Raw genomic sequence first — 16,413 nt, forward strand, 5'->3', positions numbered from 1 at the left:
GATTTCAAGAAAAATCAAGCGCAACTTTCGGTAGATTGAGCGTTACTTGCGATCCATCGCAAAGTAGTTCATGAAACCCAATCTGCGATTGATCGCAACTTACGCTCAATCTTTATGAAACACGCCCCAGGTGTCTACACCCCTGCCAAGGTTGGCAAATCTTATCATACCCTGACAAGATGATGCAGTGTGTAGATGTTGGACTCTCCCAGGTAGACCTTGATGGCCTGCATCTGGAATCCCATGGCTTTCCGCCGCGGCGGCTTGCGGATGATGATGGGCGACTTCAGGGAGCCGTAGCCGGAGGCATCCCTAGACGGCGAGTCGTCGCGTGAGCTACTGGACTCGCCGCCTGGAGAATTGATCGGCGACGGCACATGGAGTTCGTCTACCAAGACAAAAGGGGATAGGAATTTTTCTTGTTAACCTTGTAGAGGTCACCGGTGTTCACACAATTGGATTTGCGACATACAGGCACTCAATTAATTGTGAGAATACCATCGGCGACTTGTTCTCATATAATAATAACAGCATTTTCAGTTGCTGGTTGTAAAAGGATTAAGAAGAGAGTCTAATCATACAATGTAATGCTCAGAACAGTTGCTATAAAACAACAAGATCGTGACAATGCATATTTGAGGGCAATCATGGCGGGGGGGGGGGGGGGGGGGGGTGTGACAATTTTGGCCATTCAAATGTCAGTGGATAATCTGGCTAGACATCTAATGGGACATACCAAATACAAGCTGTATCCCCATTTTATTCCACACGTAAAGAGCAAACACGGTAAAACATATGAAGGATGAAGTAATAAGAAGGATCAGATAGCATGGGAAAGGGGATGGTAAATGGGAGGGGTGGGGGGATTATGCAGCGTACCCGATGGGATGATGAGAGAGAGCGTGCTGGAAGAGGCGGACTTCACCACGGGGCGGCTCTGCCTCTCCCCGCTCTTCCCAACGTCTATGGCACCCAGCAGCCCGCCGGATGTTGATGAGGCACTCGACAGGGAGGCGTCGAGGGCGGCGATGTGGGGGTTGTCCTCGTCAAAAGAGATGGAGAACCGTGGGAGGACCTCGCGCAGTGGCGGTTTGTGGGCGATGCCCGCCCGGCGGCGGGACCGGGGTGAAGAGTCCTGGGATGGGGTGCCCGGCGAAGAGGAGGCATCAGACAGGTCGCCTGCCTTCATTGGGGTGATCCTTGAGGGTGTAGCAAGAAGGGGTATTGCGGAAAGTGTGCATTACGTAATTATCATGAATGCTTTTAGCCAGACAGCTTCTGTTTTGTGTTTTTGTAAACCGCATACAACAGGGGTCAAATAATGACGTCTTATTTGCCAATGCCCGAAAAATCAGATGAGCTCTAGACTAAAAAGCCTTGCACAGGCTTACATGTCTGCTTTGCTTTTTCTTTTGTTCATTTGCTTATTTGCTTCCTGTTTTACTCTGTGATTATCACTGACAACATTCTTGTATACAAAGCTAATGGAATTTTGAGATGGTGATTCTGAGAGAGTTAAGAGCTGGTAAACAATTCAGGGATAGTCACATGACTCTGTCAGTCCTGTGGTAGTTTGCTCATAAGCATTTTAAAGGGATGGTACAGTATTGGTGGAGGTGAGAATTGGGCTTTTAACTTTTTGTGAGATACAGTTGTACCAAGAAAGCACTTACAAATGATATAGTACAGAACATACCGTTTTAACAGGAATTCAAAGTTTATTTGATTAAAATCGGGTTTGGAATGACTGAAACATCCAAAAACAGAGTAAAACAAAGTGATCGTAACAAAGTGTGGGTCCCACACTTTTTTAGAATTGCTCTTTTTTGGATATCTCAGCCTTTCAAAACCAATTTTCATCAACTAAACGTTGAATTCCTCATAGAATTACATGCTCTTTCATATTTCATACGACGTTTCTCATTATCTCACCAAAAAATGTTAGAAACCTGAAATTAGATCTCAACCAAAACTATACAATCCCTTTAAGCGCTTCGTTAAGTGACTGCCTAAATTAAATCCAAACACACATACACACTTCTTCATCTCATTAGTTGTTGGGAAAAAAATTGGCTCAGAAATATCACAACTAATTTTTGCTCAACAGGCATCTACAGGCTTTATCACTTTGTTTGTATGTTTGCATGCTTCTTTGTTTGTTTGTTTGTTCGTTTGTTTGTTTGTTTGTTCACCAAGGACCCAGCAAGTTGCTTACCTGTCGGGCATGGTCAGGCCACTACCCCTGTCAACATCCACCGTCAGCAGCTGCACCGAGTTCCTGGCGGGCAGGGAATGATGGGACAGGTCCGTCAGGGGTAACGAGGCACTGTGCGACCTCTCTCGCCGCTCCGTGTCGTCCGACGACTGGGAGACGCTGCTGCAGGAGCGGCTGAAGCGTGGCGAGTACGTGGAGAAGTTTCCGATCTCGGGCAGCTCTTCGTCGTCGGAGTCCAGCTCGTGGTTGTACCTCTCAGACCGGGCTAGAAAATGGCAAACAAATACACACGCATCATTGTTATGACCCCATGATCACAGCGCTTCATAGTGCCACAGAGTAGTTTGTTACAGGTTAAGGTGGACACTTTACTTCCAACGTTTTTCAAGAGGTCTCAGACAAATCCCAGATGTAACATATCAACAATATGTGGATAACTATATCTTGACATACATATCATGGCCATTCTGTAGCATTGCAAGTAACCTTTGTCAAAAAGTAAAATGGAGGGTGCCTTAGACACAGGTAGAAATTATCAGCAAATTCAAGCACAATTTGATTTCTCACTGCTCAACCCCACAATCATTTGAACTTTATCTTCACAAATTTTATCCTCACACGTCCACAAAATTCCGACTTCTTGGACACTTTTGTCAAACCTTGGTGAGCCAATATACACCTATAACCGCAGAAAAAGCTTGTTCACTGAAATATCTTTCACTGCGACTTACGATCAAAGTAGCTGGTGTCATCGTCACCCTCAAGCTGGGGAATGAAGTCAGCCTTCTGGCGGAGCAGCCCGGTCCAGTCGAGGCCCTCAAAGAATTTGTGGATCTTGACGTCTTCGCTGCCTCCGGTGCCCAGTCTGAAGAGAGGGTCCTGCTGCAGCAGGCTGTTGATCAGATCCACCGCCTCGTCAGACAGTGCGTCGTCACCGTCGGGCCATTCTATCTCAACTGTGAGGGGGATGGGAGGAGGGTGAGGTAAGGGGGAGTGAGGGAAAAGAGAAGCTTGTTAGAATGCACTATGCATTAAATTGGTTTCATGAGGGTGCTAGCATTGAAGTTCTGAAGATTGAATTTGAGACTTTTGAGACTCAACAGGAGAAGTGTTTTTTTCTCACCTGCTTCTGTATGCTGGGTCAAAACAATTCTACAACTTTCATAATCACTGCCCTACCTAGTCAAAACCACAGAAGAGACAAATGCTGTGCACACAATTGCCCTACAATATGATACTTATGAGTTAAAGCTAAAAATCAAATTAAGGACCTATCACATATGCTTGAATTCACCACAGTATAAATCTCGTCAATGTCTGCAATGTTAGAGTACGGATTAAATAAGTGCAAGGTTGAGTTACCGTGCATGCATGCAGGTCAGGGTGCATTAATTCTATGCCTGTTAATATTCATGTGTATATGCCATGTGGCACACATATTCATGTAATCAGAGTTTGAATTATCTCTGGACTAAGTTTAAACTCTCGCTGTGAATTTTGGCATACAAGAGTCTCCAGGGTTTAAAATTTGCATTGCGATTTTTCATAGGTCGAAGGAATGAAGCCACTGTTTACCACTGGGAGCAGTGACTTAAAAAAATGTTCGAGTTATCACATTTGATGCTTATGTGTAGGTCAGTTGTGTCCCAAAACATCCTACAATTAAAAACAAAAATCACAATAAAGCCTAAGATATAAGGAGATATCATTATTTTTTTCAATAAACCATAACTGTACACAATTTATTCTAAATACAATCTTAACAAAACTATTGTTCACATTTTGTACATTTAACAATATCTAACATTGATTATACTGACTAAAATTTCTACTTTAGTTGTTTCTATCCATAACTCACATTATAGAACTACACATGTGCATTTTGAAGCACTAAAGCTGGGTTTTTGTTTCACATTGAAATGGTACAGTGTAAATAGTGCCTTTAAGGAAGGAAGGTGAGGGGGCCAGTGAGACTCACCATTGATGGTCTGTGAGAAGAGCTCCTCCGGCGTCTCCCCAAAGAAGGGCGGGCATCCCACCAGGAACTCATAGAGGACCACGCCCATGGACCACCAGTCCACCGGCTTCCCGTAGCCCTGCCTCAGGATGACCTCGGGGGCGATGTACTGGGGCGTGCCGCACACCTGCTGGTCCTGAAACTGCTTGGTGTCGCGGTCGATGTTCCCCTCGTACATGTTGGTCGTTACTGGACAGGGAGAGTTACACACAACGAGTAAAAGGGATGCTTTACTCTCAAATATTATTGCAGTAGTGAACATAATTACATACATGTACAGTGCACTCCAATTATAACAAATGACGTTATAATGAAATTCCAGTTACAACAATGTAAAAATTCAGGCTGCACCATCATCAACTATATGTATTTTTATTGGTTTTTTTGTTCGGTTACAATGAAATTTCATTATAACACAAAAGAAAATTGCCGGTCCCAAGGAATTCATTATAATAGGAGTCCACTGTATAACTTGGTTACTATTATCATCTTTTTTCCTAAATCCACTGACATAATGTATTTACATACATATATAGCTCAGGGTTAATCGCTGAAAGGGATATGTTGAAAGTTATATTGTCCTCAAGTCAATAGTGCACCAGTCAAATTTTAGCATACAGTATTACTTGATGTTTCACTCATTTACGTTTTAAGTCATTACGAAACTTTCCGAGAGGTAGCGTTGCATGCATGAAATCAACTAAATTAACATTCATGTGGGCCCTGCAAATTGTCTCCTACCAATCTTAACAAATTGTGTAGAGATTTTTGGAAAATCTTCAGCAGGATAGATTCTGAACCCTTCCTTGTCATCAACTAATGCTATCAAAGATATGAAAGTCATCCCTGTACTCAACATGAACTAACTCACAAGCATTTGTGGGTATGTAATCAAATATGCTTATTGTCTACAGGGTAAATTGAGAGGGGTGAAAGTAAAATGTGACTAGACAATCAAAGGAAAGCCTAGAGTGACTCTGGACTGCCTAATGACTTTGTCACGTTGCCATGGAAACATCATTTTTTTACAATACTCACGGCTCATGATCCCAATCTTGGACAGGCCAAAGTCGGTCAGCTTTATGTGTCCGGTGGATGTAATTAACATGCTGTGGAGAAAAGCATGCGAGAGTTTGCTATCAAATACAGGACTTCACACACTCACAGATGCTACAAGTACATGCTTTTACAGTAATGAGTTTTATCATGGAAAACAAAACAAAACAAAACAAAACAGTCCTGTAATTCAAATTCATTGCACTACTCTGCTGTGCACAAGGACAAAATTCATCACCTCTACTGAAGTCACTGATTTGTTTTAAATGATTACAGAGGTTAACAAATTTCCTTTTTTTTTTTGTAATACAGGATTCTGAGGACATTTGATATCAAACTCTGTTTTATCTTATATATCCTGTTGATGGAATGGGTGCTAGATGGCCAGGGTAATTTGGATCCATTTTGTCCACAAAATTTGGCACTCTTGAAGTTAATGTTTACACTTCAAATAAACAATCCCTTCTAATGGCATTTCAGTTCAAAGACTCTGAAATATGTGAAATTACATAGTTACAACACAGAATTGTTGCCTTAACAACATACATATGATCGACAGGGTGTTTATGCAGCTTATCAGAGCAATTCATTCTTGATAGGTCACTGTGCAGTCAGTCCGCAGCGTCGTATGCTAATGAGCAAATCCACCGAATTCATTTCACGCGCAGGAATTCTGCGCATGTGTCTAGCGACGAGGCTCTTCGTCGACGCAAAATGTATATCCCCAACATCGCTCGTTGTTACGTTGCCATGAACCTGTTTCCGGAGCCGTGACCGGGTAAGTCTTGCAGTCCAATAAAAGACGATTAATTCCATACTTTTTTTAGCCGAATTTGACAGTTTTTGAGGGAGATACAATGGATATAAGAAGCTGCTTGCGATAGAATCTGATTTTGACATGCACTGATACATTGCTGGATCCTGACCCATCTACAACTCCTGTGGTTATTTTAATCAGTTATTTGAATAGTTGAGATTCTAGCGGAAATTTTGATACCAGTCTCATTTTGGCTCAAAAATAAACGAAGTGATCAAAATTGCACCCAAAGTCGAAGCAAATTTCCGAAAATATTGGTTTTGCGATGCCATCTGTATGCATGTAGGGTCACGTGACCTTCACGTTAACGAGAATTCCGGACTCGATTTTGTCTCTGCAGTGGCAAGTTTTGATCGCGCACGCACTGGCCGTAGTCCCGTATGTACAATTAGATGTCCTGTTCTGTAAAATAGTCGTCCACGGTATCGTATCACAGCTAGCGCTACTACTGGTTAGAACTAAAAGTACAGAGATCGATATAGATCATGACAGAGTACGATCTACTAGTAAAATGTACATGACATCAGTCAATTTCCCTTGTTGTATTTGGCATAGACCCTGCACTATTTTATTATCATTATTATCATTATTTTTAATAGAACCAACAGTTGAGTTCTATAGTTTGATGAATTCAAAATACATTATGATGGTATGGGAATATGTACAATCATAATAATGTACCACCTCATACTAGTCATACTATCACAGTCGTAGCATTAGCATTTTGACAATTTGAATACAATGGGGTGATGTACCAATGTTTTTGTGACAAATGAAATATTATTTACTTCTGGTTCCACTGTGTTTTAATAGACTTGACAAATGCATGTTTCGTATAGATTACGTTCATGCCAAATGTCATTTTATTTTCATCTCAATTGTTGCTATTTCACTTTTTTCTTTTGCCTCTTTGTAAAATTTCTATAATGATCTTTGAACAATAGAAAGACAATGCTCTCCTTTATAAATGCCATTGGAATTGAACTGTATAAATTCCAGTTGTATACATTTTTGCAATTAGTTTCATTCCTGACAAATATTTAGAATAATTATAATTGTTGTGTAATTGAATTGTACTGTAGTCCTTCTCAAAGTATACATATTTTTTGAACTCTGAATTAACCTTTCAGCACCAACCCCTTGCGAGATGTGTGCCACAAAAGCAGCTTCTTGCCAAAGGTGTATGAAGACACCAACCAAACACCATCTCCTGCCCCAAGCCAACAATGCCCCACCAAGCCAGCCACTGCGGGGACACCAACCCAGTCAGCTCCTGCTCTACGCCAAGAGTGCTCAAGAGACAGAACATCCAAGCGTGTGACCCTCCCGCAGGAACTGGTAAATTGGATACAGGATTGCATCTGTAAGTTAGAATTCTTGCTCTTTTCAACTTGCACTCAAGTTCCTCAAACAGGGATTAATAAATTGAAATTTTAGTTGGTACAGTTGTATTGTAAATTTTTGTTAATGATTATTGAGCAATAGAAAAAGTGTAATGTTCTTATTTAAGATGCCACTGAACGTTAAGTCATGAAATTTAATTGTACACATTTTAAGAGTAGTCAAATGAATTATGGGCAGTAGCTTGAATGACTGTAATCCTTCTCTGGCTGTCATGTAATTGTAGTTCTTCTTGAAGAATATTTTTTAAACTCTGATTTGCCTTTCAGCACCAACCCCTTACCAGATATGTGCCACAAAAGCAGCTTCTTGCCAAAGGTGTATGAAGACACCAACCAAACACCATCTCCCCTGCCCCAAGCCAACAATGCCCCACCAAGCCAGCCACTGCAGGGATACCAACCCAGTCAGCTCTTGCTCAACGCCAAGAGTGCTCAAGAGATGGAACATGCCGGAAATGCTCCATTACAGCTTGTTTGTATGACCCTCCCGCAGGAACTGGTAAATTGAATGCTGTACAGGATTGCATCTGTAAATTATTATTCTAGTTAAACCCATTTTGTTTGGTCAGTATAACACTCAAGGTGTATCCCCAAGTCAGTAGAATGCTCATGAAGATCAACTGCTGCCCCCTCATTCTGCTCTTAGGTTTCACAGGTTGTAATCATGCTGGGTGAGAACTGTCTGGGCAAATGCCCCAGACATGTCCCACTATTCATGTATCCAGACATCACTCAATATGGCTGCTCTTCAGTTATTCAGGAAAAAGATTCTACTTTTGCTGACTTTTTTGGGATTTACAAGAGACATTGAACAAAGAAGAAATAATGTTGCATATTTAACAAGACAATGTTGATGTAAGAAAAATAAGTGTGTGAATAAGCAGTGCAAATGTAAAAAACAGGGGCAAAATTGTGGTCCTGTTTGTACATGCAGGAATTTTACAAATTTAGATAACCATGTAATTATGGAAAGTGAAGGTAGTGATAGTGACAATGTAAAATCTAGACACTGCAGATTTGTCTGAAAATGGTATAGCCTTGCATGCATTGTGATCAAAGTTGCACAAACCAAGCATATGTGCATTTATACCTGTTTACAGAAACTTCTTATTATTTCTTTTGTTTCAACAAAAAATTAAGGGGGGGGGGGGGGTGTGCGCCGGTTGCGGTCCTCCCTGGATCCGCCACTGTGAAGATGTGTCAGTCAGTTTTGATAAGTTATTTTGTCTAATGCAGTGTGTGAAGAATGTGTGTGAATAATGAACATGTATTCATCTAAGAGCAATCCTACCTCTTTGTTTTAGCTTTCTCGTTTAAAGTCTGTATTGTAGTTTATACATTTATGAATTATGTTATTTGCCCTAGGTTTGTGTGGCAAACTCAGGTTTTGATGGACAGAATGTGACCAAATACCTACCCTCATCAAATTTGAAGTTCCACATACGGGTGTACTGTAAAAGTGGATATTTTCGCGCTTGGCCGGGTAAGAAGAGTTTCGTGTGATTTTAATTCCACGGATTCAAGACATCCCACACAGGAATATATGGCAAGCAAAAATATCCACATACTTTTATTTTCACGCTAGTTTTTTGGTTGCGCGATATGCACGAAAATTTCAACAACGCGAAAATTTCCACTTTTACAGTAATCATTCTCTTACAAAGCTTTTATGTATGTGAAAAGGAAAGTACAAATACAGCTGTATCACTGAAAGTAGCTGTGTATGACAAAGGAGGTACTAAGCCTCCTTGGTATGGTATTATATTGTATGTATAATAGATACCAGGCATGTAGCCAACATTTTTAAAGACACGTATAAGATTGGGAGAGAACTGGAATAACGAAATGTTGGACATCAGATACCTCAGTCTATGAAAATGTGAGTTATATACAGCTGAGTTATTACACTGAGAAATACGCGTGTTGTCACAATCATTCCTATGACTACCACTTATGTATGATACACTTACATGCGTTGATGATCTGCTTGGTTAAGCATGTACAAATTCATGTGGTTGCTATCATTATTACATCATAATAATACAAATTGATCTTGACTGCAAGTCAGCATGCTCATAAGAAACGCACAATGCCTCTACTCAGATACCACACTCGGGCATTGCCATAAGCATTCCCCATGACTACCACTTTAAAGGAAATATTCATTTTGTTTATTTTCATAATTGTTATTGTGAACCCTGAGGAAGACATTCATGTATTCTTCAAAAATTCAGCCTGAATAAATAGCGCTGTTGGACTGAAATGCATTACTACTCTACTTCGCCATCTTTCATATACTGTATAATAGTCCGTCGCTGGGGTGACAAGACCTTGTATCTGCAATTTTGGTGAAAATGACTTTTTTGGATTAACGGTCAAATAATGGGTTAAGTGATGTCCTGTCCAAATCCCAACTGTCTTACTCCAAAAATGAAGCCACCACGGCATGTCAAAGGAAAGGCTATCCCATTCGCTACAGTGCTTTGGCCGCCATGTTTTTTGGCTCTCCTGAACCTTTGACATTTTGTAGATACGTGGTCTTGTCGCCCCAGCGACAATATATATATATATATATATATATATATATATATATATATATATATATATATATATATATAGCAAATATATATGCTGTTCTTGCCAAATACATGTAGTACTAGTGGTACATGTGCCTTAAAAGATGTAAACAACCAACCTTGCCAACAGAAATGTTTTTGTTTTGTTTTTTTTGCATCACATCCTGTTTAACAAAGAGCAATAATGTTTACAATATTTTGTTAGTTTGTTATGAACTTTAGGGTAATCCGTATGATAATGAAAAGTTTTTTCCTGTCATCCTATACTGCCAAGTAGTTGAAAAGATAATGCAGAATGACTGAAGAGCGTTGTGGAAACTGGGTAGAGGAGAGAGAAAGAAAGAGAGAGATGTCCAGTTTAAGGAGGGGAAAACAAGCAAGAGTGTGAAAGTCGTGTCTTGTGGAATTTGAATGTGGATTTCAAATCGGTGTAAATTAATGAATGCTACACTGATGATTACTTTTTTCTGTTTTGATAAAAAGGCTCGAGTACACATACATCAATCTGTACAATCCATAGTAGATTTTCAGCTTTTGTTCTCTTGTCTTGCTAGCAGCTTGCTTCCATCCACCAGAGACAAAAGATGAAATGTAAAAAAAATAATAATAATAATAAAATATGAAAGATATATACATTGTATTTAAATATCTAAGAACGTAACAGATCCGCAAGGAAGCCAGCTTGCTTTGACTATCGTCATTCTCTGAGTCCCATCAGTGATTAGTTACCACAGCCTATGTACCGTCTTGTCATCTGGACACTACAATGACCAATGCACCCATTCACACAAGTGTCCAGAGAAATACAAGTACACCTATGCTGGACTACTACCACTGGCTGCTGCTGCTGCTGGCACTACTGGTATGGTATTACAAGTGTACTAGTACTACTAATGTACTAGTAGTCCACTACTACTATAGCTACTACAGTGTACTACTACTACTATAGCTACTACAGTGTACTACTACTAGTTCATAACAATCATAGGCACGTATAGATATACACGTGATACTTTTTACGGAAATACCTGCTTCTGTGGTTCACCGCAGCGAGTGTTCGGTGCAGTTACCGTTTTTGCTGCAATCGCAACACTGCAAAACGAATACTTGGGACTACACTGACGGGTTCGTGTTTGCACTCTGTATATATTCACATTCTTTTGTCGATTCCTTCATTTATTTTGATCGATTGGACTCATCAAAAGACGAGATACATACTGAAATGTGATAATAAGTGTTCAAATCAACTTCAAAATGGTTTGATGTTAGTCTATAAACAGTTAGTTTTACGTCGGGCCCGGCAAAAGCAGAAGCCGTAAGTGGAGATTCACTATGACGTCATTCATGGCAGCCTCTGCAGACGGTAATCGACCAATCACAGCACAAGAAAATCGGATTGTCTTCATTAGGGCTAGTTGACAGTGTAGTTGCTCTAGATTTTGCTGGATCCTGACCCATCTACACGAAATGACCCATAAAGAGTTACATTTTTCGATTGATTGATACATTTCCACCCATTTCGTGATGTTTTTTTATTGGCTCATTGTCTAGAAAAGTGAAATTTACCGGATGATTTTGAATTGAATTATTTTTTTTTCAATACGATTTTTGATGTGAAATTATAAAATGTTATCGCAGTCTTTTCTACTTGATATTATGATTTTTGAAAAATTCAGAATTTCGCTGATCATCTGCAAAAAAACCTGGTTTGATATCATGCACATGAAGTGAAATATCGCAGATTGAAAACCAGTCCTCGAACACGGCACGAGAGACCATTTCAAGGTCACACCGCTGCGCTGTAGAATGATTTAGACACATTTTCGCGACGCTGCCGGCTGGCTGTGTGGTATTGTATGTAAATCTATCCAAATTTCCTAAGTTATCAAATGGTAGCCAGAGTAACCCAAAAGCCTCCCTGAGGCTTGTCAGACCTGACTAGAACTAATTCAGGCCAGACAAATGCCTAGCATGGGGCTGCTAACATTCAACAACGAAACCCAGGAGACTCCAATGTGCTCTAATAGAGATACATACAATTTGTAGTTGTGTGCTGCGTGCTAATCACATGCATCTCAATAGGCAAAACTAGTTCCCCCACTCAGCGAGGTTGTTTTCTCATGCCAGGACATGAAGAAATATTTTATCCCTTATTATCTTCTAATTTTTATATTAGTTTTGTTTTTTATTTTATTCTATTTCATTTTAGGGAGGCCAGTGCAGAACTGGAAAGACTTTGCACCTCCACTAACAGTATAAATACCACAGCTCGACCTGCTGGCTTACCATTTGATTGTGAGAATCAAATATTTTTTTTCCTTTTTTTTTTTCAAAGGCATTGAGCATGATACTGCCATATGTATTACTTGAGTAATACTTGTATAATAAATTTGTACAATATGCATTCTTCAAATACATTGTAATAGAATATATAATTTTCATTTATCATTATTATTATCATTTATTAATTATTATTATTATTTTTTATTTTTTATTTATTTATTTATTTTTTTTTTTTTGGGGGGGGGGGAATGGGTAGCACTTAATATATGTACTTACTTATCAGGCTTGATATCTCTGTGTACAATTCCATAACTGTGTAGATACTCTATAGCTAGTACTGCTTCAGCAAAGTATAATCTAATGAAAGAACAAAGAAGAAAAAGAAGTAAAATATAGTTATATGCCATGGGAACAACAATATTTTAACCTTGCTTTTCTTTCATGGTTTGACAAAAGGATGTAAAATGTACGCAACATGGTGTAAGTTCCATCTGGAGTATTATTGAGTGATAAAGGGATGCTCTTATTTTAGTGACACAAAAACAGACACAGACAGGCTGACACATTGACACACATACACATACACATACACATACACATACACATACACATACACATACACATACACAGACATAGAGACGGACAAACAGACACAAAGTCCATATTCCCAGTCTTCAGCAAGTGTTAGTGACTTCAGTGTTGCTTTGCACGTTGATCCACACAATAGCACTCAAACAATAACAAATACAAGGGAATTTTGCACAAACACTTGAAACAAAATCTGGCCCATTTTCCTCTCGAGGTAATCCTCCCCAAACTAAACCAAGGCTGAAATCACGGAACAAAATATTGTGATTGCGGTTGCTGTAAAAACAGGTCAGGCTCTGTTTGAGTTGACACTCAAGTGATTTTGGAAACATGCCATTTCTCGCTCACACTGATGTCTCAGAACTCTTACTTTAAGCAATCGTTATTTTTTTTTATTTGACAGCTTACTTTCTTCATTCTGTATTCTTTCTAACATCTCTGAATTATCATACAATTACAGCTGTCACCATTTTAGTAATTTGCACATTTTTGTCAACATTCAGACATCTACATATATTGGCATTAATTGAGTTAAACTTCTGAGCAAAAATCAAATTTCTGCAAGTAATGACTCAAAGTAAGATGTTCAAGAGTAGGAGCACATACATCTCTCTCTACACACACACACACACACACACACACACACACACACACACACACACACACACAAATTATAAACATTTTACAATGTATACATAATTTTGCATTGGGAAGTACACAACCAACAGAAAATTATCACCTGTAGCATTTGTGGTAAAAAGGAATATGATAAGAATAATGAAAAGAGAAAAGGGAAGAGATGACAAACAAACAAATACCGTTTTTGAGGTTTTCTGCTCTAATCAGCACTCTTAACTGCCAGCCTGTTTGTGCATTCAACTCAGTGACTCCCTGTATCAATTCATTTTTTTTGTTCCCCTTCATTCTAAGATATTCACTTTCATAGATTTACCTCCAAAGCTGACTGCCTGAAGGAAGCTCAAAGAACACCTCAAGAAATTTGACTGGCTGCTGATTAAATCAAAAAGATCATGAGTAATCCACATAAAAATGTGGCTGAATTTGATAAGCCATCACTCAAAAGGACACCACTACGAGTCAGCGGCTGAAAAGTAAAAAGTAACAGGATAGTCCGAGCCTCTTCCGAGACTTTGAAACCCTTCGCGCCCCCTTTAACTTCATACACAAATATTTCCAGACTTTTATATCCCCAGCATCCTGGACGTGTTTCGACAGTTGGCTGCTAACGCATTTCTTCCTGTCTGTGGAATAACAAACCAGTTAATCCTCAGTCTCCTGCCATCTTGTCGTTTGTCCGATTTGCGCTTCCCTCTATAGTCAGGTGTACTGTACCTACGAAATGATGCCCATACTTTCCACTTTGCGTTAACCTAGGCTGCTTTCGGGGAAAACAAACCTCGACTCTTTGACCCAGATTGATTAGATGTAATTTACTGGTTGATATTTAAAGTCGGTCACTGAAATCATGTTTCAGGAATATAGTTTGTGCATATATATAAACAAACATTATGTGTCTTTCAAAACTTTCACAGTGAATAATGGCACAGTTATACATCTCTATGTCACAAATACAGTATATTGATGCTCGCAACAGGTTGGCAGAAGTCAGAGCTTACAGAAGAAACATTCAAAAATTCTAATGGTCTGACATCTAAGACCACTTCCTCTGATCACTTGGAAATAGCTGTCTTGGTTACATGATTATGATGTGACTTGAACAGTATGCCTAAACCCTCTTGTGCACTCGAAGACTGAAAACACACGACTCTGCAGAAATTTGAAGGAGGGGTTCAATTTCTTCTGCACTGGAGCATTAGCAAGAACATTTAGTCCTTAGCATGTCTCGAGGAGGGGCAGAAAGATAAAGTGTGTTTGAACACAATCACAAACACACACACACACAGGTACATGGAAAATACACATGAGTGTCAAAGGCATTCAGGGTTCAAGAAAACAAGGACTTAAAGAAGAGATATACCAGATATACCAGAGACACAAGGACCAAGACAAACAGTGTATCAAGTCTGGCACTCAAATGATTATAACTTCATGCTGGTGAGACATTTTGCTCAAATTAGCATTGATCTCCTGTTTTAAAGTACCAAACTATCTGAATTCAGTATTAATCTCCAGATTCCAGAGGCAAATCCTCCCAGGCAAACCCTCCAAGGCAAATCCTCGAAGGTAAATCCTCCGGACTCCTTTTTATTTTCCTTCTTTCTTTTCAATTCAAACTCAGAGCAAAAGTGTACTCATGTATCACAAGTAACGTTTGGTATCTAGAAGCTGACACAGTATTTGACCAAATGAGGATGCAAACATTTTTAATAGCATTCTGTCAGGTTAAGGTTTGTATGCCTGACATGTTGTTCATGGCATCAGGACTTAGCTACATCCATGCACGTTGTAACAACATTTTGCCTACATGACAACCAAAGTGAGAGAGCACCAGTATTTGGATATGTGGAGACAAGATACAGTTGAACCTCTATTATCCGGCCTCCCTTTATCCGGATCTCTCTATTATACGGACGCAATCTCGCCGTGATTTTGCCCAACTCCTTGAGAACTCCTACACAAACACACATGAATTACATATTACTTCCAACATGATTAACATACATTACATCAAATTTCCTTCCAAATTGCTTACCCTCAGACATTTTAACATCCCCAAACATCCCCAAATGTAACAATGAAAAGGTTGCGGTATACACATTACTACATGTGGTACTACAATGGGCTACATCAGTACATGTGTATGTATGTACATGTATAAAGCATTGAGTCTCCCGTATCCGGCCAAATCCCTTATCCGGATGAGCCCCGGTCCCGACTTGTCCGGATACGAGAGGTTCAACTGTAGATATAATGGATGAGGAAGATACCATACCTGGCCATTTCTACTGGCAGTGGTCCTATGTGTTTGATGAGGCTGGCGACATCCCCTCCTTCTACGTATTCCATCACCATGCATAAATATTTCTGTCCATAGAAAAGTGTCGGGAGGGGAGATATGGAGACATGGCAGTCAAAACTTTGGAAGCATGATACTAATAATTCAAACTTGTAACATTTGGGCTACATGGGTAAAGCAAGGATGAGGGAATAAGACTGTGACTGTCATCAAACTTGATCAATCTATCGCGGAAGAACAATTCATGGTGTTGCAGAGCATATATTTTGGTTCAAACACTACTATTCAAATTAAACAAGTACACAATCAAACAAATACATTGATAAAAAAAGAACAACCTTCCAGTACTAACAGTCAAATCTGCCTCCCAGAGCATTCAAGTACTGTCAAAACAATAACTTGCCACAATTGCATCAACGATTTTTAACGATAAATCCTGAAAGATAATTACTATTAAGAGTATTCTATGCATCATTTAACTGCAAAACATGATACATTCTTGCAATATTTTTTTCAACAT

The 16,413-nt window shown here is 39.5% G+C and overlaps 2 protein-coding genes across 3 annotated transcripts in view; one reads left to right on the forward strand and one right to left on the reverse strand.

Moving 5' to 3' along the window:
* The window catches only part of LOC139727341 (microtubule-associated serine/threonine-protein kinase 2-like), a 51,311-nt gene that overhangs the window by 3,239 nt on the left and 31,659 nt on the right, over positions 1-16,413 (reverse strand). For both annotated transcript variants that reach the window (XM_071638301.1, XM_071638300.1), the window contains exons 11-18: positions 15,870-15,961; positions 12,644-12,724; positions 5,271-5,341; positions 4,194-4,421; positions 2,947-3,171; positions 2,216-2,480; positions 880-1,199; positions 171-388 (exon numbers count right to left, since the gene is read on the reverse strand). In XM_071638301.1, coding sequence (XP_071494402.1) covers positions 171-388; positions 880-1,199; positions 2,216-2,480; positions 2,947-3,171; positions 4,194-4,421; positions 5,271-5,341; positions 12,644-12,724; positions 15,870-15,961 — 1,500 coding nt within the window. The remainder of the gene's footprint in view (positions 1-170; positions 389-879; positions 1,200-2,215; positions 2,481-2,946; positions 3,172-4,193; positions 4,422-5,270; positions 5,342-12,643; positions 12,725-15,869; positions 15,962-16,413) is intronic.
* LOC139727329 (uncharacterized) lies at positions 7,260-8,229 on the forward strand. Its single transcript, XM_071638286.1, has 2 exons — positions 7,260-7,468; positions 7,776-8,229. Exons 1-2 carry the CDS (start codon positions 7,332-7,334, stop codon positions 8,014-8,016), a joined length of 378 nt encoding a protein of 125 aa, XP_071494387.1. The 5' UTR covers positions 7,260-7,331; the 3' UTR covers positions 8,017-8,229.

The sequence above is a fragment of the Diadema antillarum genome, unplaced genomic scaffold, assembly GCF_040938485.1.
Source record: "Diadema antillarum isolate AM-2024a unplaced genomic scaffold, OU_Dant_1.0 seq00000126_RagTag, whole genome shotgun sequence".
NCBI lineage: Eukaryota > Metazoa > Echinodermata > Echinoidea > Diadematoida > Diadematidae > Diadema > Diadema antillarum.

Bases quoted from the DNA above. Each gene is read 5' to 3' on its own strand.
- LOC139727329 (XM_071638286.1), top strand. From the start codon at position 7,332: ATGCCCCACCAAGCCAGCCACTGCGGGGACACCAACCCAGTCAGCTCC. The intron at 7,469-7,775 runs GTAAGTTAGAAT...TTTGCCTTTCAG, and splicing joins TTGGATACAGGATTGCATCT to CACCAACCCCTTACCAGATA.